This window comes from Limulus polyphemus, unplaced genomic scaffold (genome assembly GCF_000517525.1).
Source record: "Limulus polyphemus unplaced genomic scaffold, Limulus_polyphemus-2.1.2 Scaffold623, whole genome shotgun sequence".
NCBI classification, from domain to species: Eukaryota; Metazoa; Arthropoda; class Merostomata; order Xiphosura; family Limulidae; genus Limulus; species Limulus polyphemus.
The window spans coordinates 313,505-325,198 of record NW_013666233.1 but is presented as its reverse complement, the minus strand read 5'-3'; the positions used below and the strand labels follow the sequence as shown (position 1 = coordinate 325,198).

The 11,694-nt window shown below is 32.6% G+C and overlaps 1 protein-coding gene across 1 annotated transcript in view; it reads right to left on the bottom strand.

Moving 5' to 3' along the window:
* LOC106459532 (zinc finger protein 330 homolog) overlaps positions 1-11,694 on the bottom strand; it is a 56,876-nt gene that overhangs the window by 27,903 nt on the left and 17,279 nt on the right. Inside the window, exons 4-7 of the mRNA XM_013919158.2 lie at positions 7,979-7,998; positions 2,680-2,750; positions 1,887-1,966; positions 636-762 (exon numbers count right to left, since the gene is read on the bottom strand). Coding sequence (XP_013774612.1) covers positions 636-762; positions 1,887-1,966; positions 2,680-2,750; positions 7,979-7,998 — 298 coding nt within the window. The remainder of the gene's footprint in view (positions 1-635; positions 763-1,886; positions 1,967-2,679; positions 2,751-7,978; positions 7,999-11,694) is intronic.

Sequence of the window (11,694 nt, the reverse complement as noted above, 5' to 3'; positions counted from 1 at the left end):
TATATATATATATATATATATATATATAGTGTTTATGACATGCCTGTAATCTGTATAGTGTGAAGACTGTTGTACATACGTTTAACTTGTTCCGAATATATATACATATATTATTGTGAAAACAAGTGCATGCTATTTATTTATCATTAACAAGTCACAGACATCTACTGTAGAAGAATCCTAAGCCCAACAACAACATAGTATATATTTACACTATTAAGAAATATATGTAAAAACCTTTTATTTTGACAAATGGCAAAGAATAATATTTTAAATTCTGACACACTATGACACTGGTGTGCAAATTTCATACATATTCACTGTGATTAAACAAAGGTCCCTGAATGAATGCACATGAAACATATTTATATGTCTTGTAATAATATTACATTTTTTAATAACTAAATAGTTAGAACTGAAGTAAGTTCAAGTAACATACTTTATTAAAATATTATGTCACTCTTAGTTAGACATTAATCAATTATATAAAGCTTTATTTCCAAAAGAAAATATGAAAAATTATAAGGATGATATTTTTGATATTTTACTTTTTATGTAGAATTCTGTAAAAGATTCACTAAAAACAAGATTTGCTTTTTTAACAAACATGGTTGATTATTTTCCAAGTTACTCACCATGATCCCAGACATTTCGATCACATTCAATGCAGGTTGCCTCCTGAAGAGGGCAGGCACAAGCATGAGTGGTAAGGCACTTTCGACTATGACAAACCCAAGCTTCACAGAAATCACAAATAGCACCCTGAGAGTAGATATTTGGTATTTTAACACTTTACATTAATAAAGTGCGTAAAAAGCAGTTGTACAGAAATATACATGTAAAGCTAATATATGCATGAGTTTAAGAAGAAAATTTTCACAACAAATATAACATTGTAATAAAATAACACAATATCATTTGCAGCAGTTAAAAAAAACACAGTCAGTGGAGAAAACTATCAGAAGACTTAAAATTAAATGAACTAGTTTCAGGACATTCATGTCCTGTTCAGAAGGCAACACGAGACATGCATAACTAGTTTCTTAAATTTCAAGTTTTCTGATGGTTTGTTCCATTGACTGTGCTTTTTTCACTAACTTTCTAAACATGACATTGGTCATCTGAAAACCTAAACAAGGATGATTACAAGATCCTGAAAATTCTCAAGTAAGAGCTTGTCTAAAAGTGAAATATATAATCAACAATTACATACTGTACGTACGAGGACCATTTTCCATAAAAAATATATGAATTTAAATATAAAGACACATCCATATTTATTACGTGTTTTGTCTTTTAATTTCTAGACAAGAAATATATAAAAGTGAGCTTAATACATATTTTACATCATAAGGGATACAGCAGTTTGTAAAGATTGGAAACTGCTTCTAACCATGTAAATATTTATGAGACTAAATGTACAAAATTAAGAGTAATAAATATTTTTATTTCTTGTTTTTGAAGTTCATATGTCATGCTGTGTTGTAGCCTACCGACTGCATAATTCTTCTCGTGAATCACTGACGTTATGACAGTACAAATTGCAATGTTAAGCATTCCTTCTGTGATGTCATTTTAGTGCACACTAACTGACTGACAGACAACACATTACTGTATAGTGGTGGCAGTGGTTAAAACAGGTGACCCCTCCAGGTGGCCTTCTGGGGAAATAAGTCACTCCCAGTATAAGCTTTACAATGCTTCATCAGGAAAAATTAAGTTGAACTTTTTATATTTAAGAATTTGTGATAAATGTTAAAAAAGTAAAATTCCATAATAAATAATTAAACATCCTTTGCAAAGCTCATGTCTTTAACTGTATGTACTAAGTGTTGGTTCAAGCTAGTTTACTGTATTGTTTCCTGTAAAAACTAAAGCAAACTTACTACCATTCCCAACCCAGTGCTGTACACACCAGGATGCTTTACTACACAATCTCCTGTCTTCAACAAACATTTTGTTTTACCTGTAAAAAAAAAATATGTGGTTCTCTTAGTTCACGAGCATATTCATCACAATTTGCACACACATACACTCCATTACATAATACTTAACATTTCCTACAAAACTTGCTACTAACGTAAAGGAATGTGGAAGAAGAATATAGATGTCAAATATTTCAACATTAATGCTTTCAACCCACTTCTATCCTTTTGATAAACAGGTTTCTAGGACATCTACCTATTCTATTTTCTAGCACATTTAGTATTTACCTTCTTTGTTTCACCCCAACAACAGTTATATACTAAGCTAAAATTATCAAAACAAGTTAAATTATGAATTTACTTGGTACATTCTCAATTTACAACACTAAAGAGCATATTATTTGACTAAATATATCAAAACTAACAGATGTAAGTTGTATGTGTGTGTATACATCTAACACAACCATATCTATCAGTGCTCAAATATACAATCTAAATTCAGTTTAATCTGACTTTGAAGCTCTTCTTCATTGAGTTCAACCACCCTTTTATGACCTACCACTTCAACCCAGTATGTTCTTTTGGGGCTATATCGTATATATATATATATTTATTCTATTTTAGAATGTTTTCAAGTAAAATACAGGTTGTACAAGTGACAAGTACTACATAATATGAAGTGGCTGTAACTAAATTATTTGAAAGACATTACACAGTAGATTTAGTATTTGTGATTCTACAGATATGAACTTACCACATTGAGCACATATCGGAAGTCGCTGAAGAGCTGAACAAAAATAGCAAAATGCTCTTGTCTTCTGTCGTCTTAAAAATGTTAACCAAAATTACTTTAACAAATGAAATTAAACATTGTAGAGAGTTATTTGACAATTCAGTAAAATCTACAATATTAACAATTTAATCTATTAATTTAGTATCATTAAATCTAACAGAAGAAACCATGAATATTCTAAATTTTAAAAAATTATATATCTTAAAACAACTGATATAATGAAGAAAAATTTTAAAACATCAAGTATCGAACCTTTTAAATTTTATTACTTTACAATAAGATTGTGATCAAATCCAGAAAAAAGAGGAGGGCTTAATATAGTTTTATAGCTTAAAATATAAAATGAAGTTTTGTACATGTATGTCACCAATGTACATTTATAATGAAATTTTTAACTAATCATTATAACGTAGTTTTCTAGCCCACCAATATAAAATTGTTTTCTCAATACTCAATAAAATGTTTCATAATACTGTTTGGTAAGCATTTTTGTACTTTAATAATATCTATATTACATAAATACAGAATAATTCTGACAATTTGTCAAAACAATGTACCTAATTAAACAGTTCTCATTCATAAATATTTTACAAGGCCCAAAAGAATTGATGAATGTTTGGCTATGAATGAAAGAAACAGTTATTTAACCAAATATCATAAAATTTCATTCCAATTTGAAAATAAAAACAAGTATAACTGTATCTGTTCATTGTTGAGAAACATAAACTTTAATGCTTATACATATACTGTTCAATAATTATGAAATTAAGTTACTACCTAGAAGTATGTTTTATTAATTACAATAAAACCTAGCATGTGTATAAGCTTGGTTTTTTGTTAGTGTTACTTCCAATCATACTCCAATGTCAATACGAAAAACTTATACTTTTCCAAATAACAGAAATTAGTATTAAAAGTAGTTCATTAAAATTACAGGGGTTAGATAGAAATATTAGAAAAAGCAACCAAAAATCACTTAATAAGGTGAAGATCCACTACAAGCAACCAAAACACCATGAATTTGATGGAGCAATAAGGATAACTCTTGAATATTTGTGAAGATATACAACGTTAGTTTTTAATTTTCGAAGAGATGAAGGAAATGGAAATTGACTGCAAAGTTTGTCTTCAAGAATGGAGCAGATTGGGGATTTAATGCAGACAACATTATATGTCTCAAGCTATTCTTTAATTATGCATGTGGCACATGTATGGGTGCATTATCATACTGAAACTACCTATTCCTATCAAAATAATAAAAGTACATCACGGGTAATAACTGATCTCCAAACATCTTCAGATAGAAATAAAGGACCAAGAACATGCAAACCCCAGGCTATAAATGAACACCAACTCCTTTGACAGTAAGAATCATTGCTGTTTCTGCTATACACAAACATGCCCATTCCATGTGAAAGGAGTCCTACAGTCACTTATGTTACTATGGTCTTCATATTTCTATGCATTCCAACATAATGCACATTGATCTCAATCATTCATAACAGTCAATCGCTGTTTCCCTTTATGGTTGGGGTCTAGCGACTTGTTTGCCATTCAGTCATACCCCAAGAGACTCAAAAACTTTCTTGTTTTTTGTATTCTCAGATAAAGAGGTGATAGCCAGCTATATACCAACTATTAGGTTTCTTTGAAAATCTAGTAGGTTGGCTGTCTTGCCCATCTTGAATGTAACTAGTTCGCAGCAGGATAATTAAACCTTTATATAGAACTGAGTACATCACATGATGATATACATTTACATAACCAACTAGAAAGTTATACTAGGTACAGTTCAATAAGCCACAGGGAATAATACAGGGCTATTATGATCCAGTGTTTCTACTTTTTCTTCCAACTCTTATATATGAACATTAAAATTATAGTAAATAACATTTTTAATAGTACTTTTAAAATTATGTAACATCTAAAAGAAAGGAAATACAAATATATATGTTTATGTGTGTGTGTCTTGAATTTATGTGAAGTCTTGAAACATTATATGTAATGCAGAACATACTGATATCATATTTAGTAACAAAACTCTTGTATGGTATAAATGTTTTCTGACATGAGCTAATTATATTTTACATTCAAGTTTTAACATAAAAATAAAAAATGCTGGAAAGCAGGATAACCTTCATTGCTTCATTGGAATAAAATAATATAAAAGTAGTTTTATAAAAATATTAAACTAGAACTTAAAGTTCCGAATTTTATGTTTGCAATGAGAAATCTATACAGATTTAAAAATTCTATACTAACCTCTTATATATGAAATGTATATGACAATATATATATATATATATATATTGATGGCATAGTTGAAATAACTATTAATTTCATCCTTCCAGAACTAGTTTAGAATACATCTGTAATAAGGTATATTCAGGTAATGTTTCTAAATTCTCATGCAGGTGTTTTGTATATAGTTATAACATCCACATTAACCAAATATCCAAATGCCATAAACATGTACAAATCCTTTTGCTTAGGTAAATTTTACATACAGCAATGGCTATCTCATAAAAGCTTGTATAGTTTCTCCATGTGCTTGTGTCAATTTCAAGGGGTGACACAAATACTTATACAAGTTGGTATGAGTAGGGGGGTACCTCTATTAACTCTATGATTCTAAATTTACCTAGTGTATCTTCACAAAATTTGGCAAGCTTTGAGTAAATACTATAGTCTGTTGTACACAAGAAAGCAGGATTTTAATGAAGTATTTTACTATAAATTTATATGTAAATTTACATTGGCTTTGTTAAGTCAATCTGAGTGAAAGGTGATTTTTCATGCTAAGAATAAAATAACTTCTTTTGACCTTATGCTTGTCATAATTCACTTGCATAACTTCTAGGACCTCCTACACAGAATATCAAGTTTTTTTGATAAAACTTCATATCTTACCCCTTTATCTTTTGTTTTTTTCTACCCTAATGCTAACTGTGGTGAAATCATCAATGTACAGTGAAAGGAAAAGTTGAAAAATATGAAATAAAATTAACAATACTTTTTTATTCTTCTTCTTTTTTGAATACATCAACTTGTGAGATTTCCAATTTTCTTATAATCACAATTCCAACTGTTAAACTTTCTATATGTGTTCTATTAATTTTATGGTTTTATTGTTTGTAACTTGGACCACCATCCTCTGTCAAAAACAAAAATTACAGCGAGAGCCCATTAGCCCTCTGTCATAAACACCATAAGCAAAGTGCATGACCCACATAATCTGTGTGAGTGCAAACAATAACTGTGTTAGGCCTCAAATTGTTCACTAAATTAGGTGTTCAAATAAAAATTCAAATAGCTTCCAAATATGCATTTTTGAACATAAAAATACATCATACAATGGAATAAAATGCTCCAAAAGTACTTTAATTTATCTGGTTTTCTAATTAAGTTAGCAATAAACAGGTTAAACAAAATCTATAAGCTCTCATAACAAAGAACTACAATCACCAAAACCAAATATTTCCATTAACAAACTGTTTACCTAGGAAATCTAAGGACAGCTCTCTATCATTTCTACAGAAAAAAAAGCTCTTTCTATTGGTTGTGAACATGTTCATCAGCCTTGTAAAGACAATTAGAAAAGAGTATAAAAAGACAGATAAAAAGGAGAGAGGCTTCTCTGGTAGGTTTGACAAATTTATTCATATCTCAGCAAATCATGAATAGGTTCTAATTTCAGATTTGTGCTTATAATTATATAGAGTTTTTGTTTCTGATTGCTTGAACACTGAAAGCCATATTAGGGAAGGTATAACATCTACAAGGGAGAATTCAGAATGCAGATGCATCACATGACTCAGAAAAGTGAAGATTGAGAACTTTTTCAAATATTTCTTTTTGAGCTTAATAAATTAAAATGTAGATAATATAAAAACTGAATTATAAACTATATTTTGATATCAAGTTTATTAACATACAATGCTAACAAGGTTATTTAATTATTTTGTTTTACCCACCATCATGTCCCGAGTTGAACAAAAAATGTGGCTAAGCTAACTAACGAGTGAATATTTGCTGTAAAATTCTTATAAATGCTATAAGTGTAGCTACCCTTTTTGGTAGCCGATTTTGTCTTCATTCCTTTAAGTCACATGCTCAGTCCTTTCTTGGCCACACCTTTTTTTCACCCCTAAGGTGTTTTTCATTAGATATATTATACCATTACAAATAAAGATATGTTTATTATATCTTTGCAGAAAGAGATACTGTTTTTCTATTGTTTCTTTTCTTCTTTCTTCTTCCAAACACTTTTCATTAATTTAAGTTTAGGTAGTGTCTTGTGAATCTTAGGACATTTTTATGGATGGAAAACTACTTGATGTATTTTCTTTTATTCTAATGACATTTTGGTCTCTATTCTGAGACCTTGTTCAGGTCAAACATACATTTTACAATGACATTACTAACTATATACAAGACACATGCACAAATTTTGATTTTAAAAAAGACCTAAGTATGCTTAAATAGACATATTTTTTACTAAATACAGAAGGATGAAATTAACAGTTTTGTCAATTTTGATGTTAGTAAATCAAAGACAACAATTATCTTGGTAAATAATTTCAAGAACAGAAATATTCAGTTACAGCAAACACAAGTTTGAGTAGTATCAGAAATATATACAGTTCACCCTTACTCTGATTGAGGATAAAATAGATCTGTTATATACATGTACATTACCGTTTGAGGTATCACATTTGAAGATTGTACAGCTACTGTTTAAGGAGCAACTAACAAACTAAAACATTCATAAACCAGTAATTGTATAAGTAAAGTGTACCTGAATTTGATATGAAATCAGAACTGACAGTATCAAAGACTATAACTATAAAAAAAATAACAGTGATCTATATGTAAAAAACCAGTGCCTTAAATGTACAAAATATGTAAAGCATTTTAAATATTTAAAATAGCATCAAATCTAAGATGTTTATAACAATTTTTTTCTGGGTTACATTAAAATACAACTTTTTGTTTTGATTAATAGAGTTAAAAAACACAAGATAAATTTGCCCATTAATGAAATGATGCATCACATGCTTTCCTTTGTGAAAGCTCTATTCCAGGCCTAAAAAAGAATTTTTAAAGATTACCATATTTTAAATTTTTACACAAAAAAAAATTATTTATTTTCCATGCTTTTATGTATGTCAACAAAGTGAATAAACCTTCAATACCTATTTTATATTATAAATAGATGAATATAGCATCAAGGTTGAAATATAAATGGAACAAAACTTACCTCCCACATTTATCACAGTCCTGTAAAACAAAATATTTTTGAAACACTTTTCACAGAATACAGCTACATGTTAAATACAAAACTCATAATTATTGCATAAAGATTACAATACTATCAAAAGTGCACAGATACCAAGAACAGTGACTGCTATATTTTACTGTTTATTCATTTTATTTATGTTTTAATAAATGCAGTTTTATTATCTTTTTTGTAAAATAGCATTATAAATATTAAAGTTAGCATTTTCCTTAACTGAAAATGTATTTCAGATAGATACTTACCTATCTGCATCATTAAAACTAAGAGAAACAGCCATGGAATTTCCTGCAGATGCCACAAGCTTTGAACAAACTCCTACCCCTACACACACATCTACGTGTATTGCATCAGCCTATGACATGATCATCATAATGTAGTAGTCCTCCACCGACAGGAGGGCAACACAACCTCTGTGCACAGAATCCCTGTGAGCACTAGTGCATGATCATAGGCTCATTCTTGAGGAGGCAAACAAAATACACTGTAAGTGAGAAGGAAGAAAGGGAGGTGGTGCAAAGAGGTAAGCATTTGCTTGAAACATGTTTTCAGGTAAGGAAAATGTTAATTCAGGAATGTTACTTACCTCTCTGCAATACTAAAAGCCACAATCTCACACTGAAGATGGTGGAGGGGCCAGTGCTTATCCATTACAAAGATAAGCTCCTTTCTGAAATAGCAATAGAAAGGGAAAGCCAATTGGGTGTGACTTCCACGAGACCAAGAGATGCCTATGGATCAGCACTCAGGGGTGATTACATCGGAATACTCTTCACCCAATAATTTTTTTTAGTACTGAGATCATTGAGCAAGTGATGTAAAGAAACTCCAGTGCTGGTGACAACATATTACCATGATGAGTGGAATGTTAGAATGCATAGTGTGGTTACTGTCTTAGGCCATTCTGTCTTGGTCAAATATGTACATGAAATAAATACTATAACAACAGGTGGAGGGAGAAGCTCACCAACTTCCCAAGGCAAATCCAAGTTCAATCTGGCTGGGCATTTCCAATGAGAAATGCTCAGAATATATTGGAACTGAGTGTTTTATACTACACTTGTAGGTAATACTCCAGCCCTACATCTCAAAGGAGGAGTGGGGCCAACAATTCACATACAGGAGGGAAGGCACCACTCACAGACAAAGCTCTCTATATCAACATACCCAGCGGCTTAGGACTGGGGAAGTAAAGGTTTCTCTCATGCTTCACTAAAAGAACAATTGGGGGGGGGGGGGAGAACATAAGGAATTGCATCCCTATTGAGAGTTCTATGACTAAAGACAGCAAGCACAAGCCAAATATAATGGCAGGACTAGACCTGGTGTTATCTGTTTTTTGTTTTCTAAAAGGTGCAGAAACTGTCATGTCAATTTTATAACTAAACACCCAAAACAATCATGCAGAAAACCACATTTCAGTGGTGAGCACTAAACAGGGGCAGATGGATTTAACACTTTCTATACTCCTTTGTTCAATGTGAATTTCAGGTAAGTATTCACTGTCAGGCAACTGATACTTAGTCACATACAATGGCATAATGAATGTAGTGTTTAGTTGCACGGAAGTTTTATTTTTTTGTTTCTTTGTGTCTTTATACATGTTTTGCCTCCTCCTGTTTTGTTTTTTTGTCAAATGTGTAGGAATCAAATTGTACACAAAAGGTAGTATCAATAAATGTGTGAGGGACATTGAGATCAAACTAGATTATCACAGTAGTTAGAAAAGAAAACCAACAGGCAAAACTCACCACACCAGAGCCTCTGGGTACACTAGAGAATGGTGACTGAAGGGAAGCAAAAGGCAGAGGCACATGAAACTGCCCAAAAATGTCAGCAATAGGAGAAGAATGTGGTAGAAGGCCAGATATCAACATCAGCCTGCAAGATTTCCACTGAAAGTCAACATCAAAAAGAAGCAAGAGAGGATGTGATATACTTAATCTGATAGGAGATGACATTAAAAAGTGGTTGGTTGGACTCCCCTCCCCTTTCAAAAAAATAAGCTACATAGATAAACTGACAAGCCCAACAGGTTAAGGTAAGTCTTAGGAAAAATAGGTAATGGCAGTGTCTACAAAAGGGGCAGTCAAAGCAGGATAGCAATAGACAGCCATAACTTGATGTAAAAGAAGATCAGGAATGGAACAATTGCACAATGAGGAAATAGAAGGAAGAGAGATGGGAGAAAAACAATTAATCACCTTTCCAGGCAATACAAGTCTTGGAAAAAAGGAGGAGTCAGGAAACAAAACACGTTCCTCATTATATAGAGGATGGGAGGTGATGAGGCATGAATGTTCATATGAAGATGACCACAAGCAAGTAGAAGGAAAAAAACAGCCAAAAGAAAGGGAATATTGCCAGGTAAGAGACAAAAGCTATGAATAAAACAGCTCATTAACCAACAATCACTGAAACAGATGGGACTATGACAAAAAGAAAGAGGAAAAACATAACTCTCAAAATTGGGTGCCTTCCTGATGGGTGAAGTAAGAAATGACCATGTAAGTGTCACAATGGAACATCAAGAGATAATCTGAAAACTGTGACCAAAGTATTAGACAAGCCCAAAAGGTTGTAAATATCTCCAAAATGTCCAAAAGCAGAGATTGCTCCACCAGATACCAGACTCCAGAGAGAGTGGAGGTATTATTACCCACCCCAACCCTCAAATGGAAAGGAAGGCATTGGTGTAAAGATTCAGGTTGGGTGGAGGGTTGGGGTAGAATACCCCAGATCATGTTGGAGCAATCGAATCACCATGACAAATAGAGGGAAAGATGAATAAAAAGGCAGGAAAGGAATCATAAGGCATGCACTAAAGATCTTCCAGAGCTCACTGAATGGAACTAGAACCTCACATGCAGGAAGAGAAGGAGAGTGAAGAGCCTACAACACCAGGATCTCCATAGGAGAAAATTGAGCCCAGTCAGTATGAGAAGAAGGAAAACTCACAAGATGATGTCAAAGATACAGAGGATCAGAGGGAAAATGGCAAGTGAGTGGATGAGGAGAAAGAGGAGGTGGTTAAACCTGAAGAAATAACTTACACAACCCAAGGGTTGCCATTGCAGGGAGACTATAGTGTGCAAGGGGGAAGATGCAGGCATCAAAGGTTCCAGAGCCAAGTATCAGCTATAAGGAAGAATTGACAATGAGTGTTTCAATGGCCTGCCCAGTGGTAGGGGGAACAGCAAGTAGAAATGATAAGACAAGGAACAGGAGAAGGGTTGCTTTGCATACTCCCAAAGTTGGGTAGCTAAGAGATGTACCCATGGTCTAGGAGGTTGGGAAACCAAGAAATCAAAAGAAGACTGATGGCAAGCAAACCCAGCCCAAGAAGCTAAGGAGTCGCAAACATCCACAAAACAGGTGCAATGAGAAAATGGCAAGACTTGGGTCAAGGAGAGAAGAGAAAGGGAAGCGTAAGCCTGAAAGAAAAGCATCCAGAATGAGGAGACCCCAAGAACAGAGAAAACAAGACAAAACAGTAGAGAATGATATAGAAGCCAAAAGTAGCAAAGAAAGAACAGATGGCCACATCAAAATATTCAGGGTTATGATGGAAAGTCACAGTGAGGAGGTGAAGGTGGATATGTAGTAATGGAGTAAACAAAAGACAAAGAGGAATAGATTACATGAAAGAAGGAGACAAAGGAGGAGAAAGGGGAGTGTTC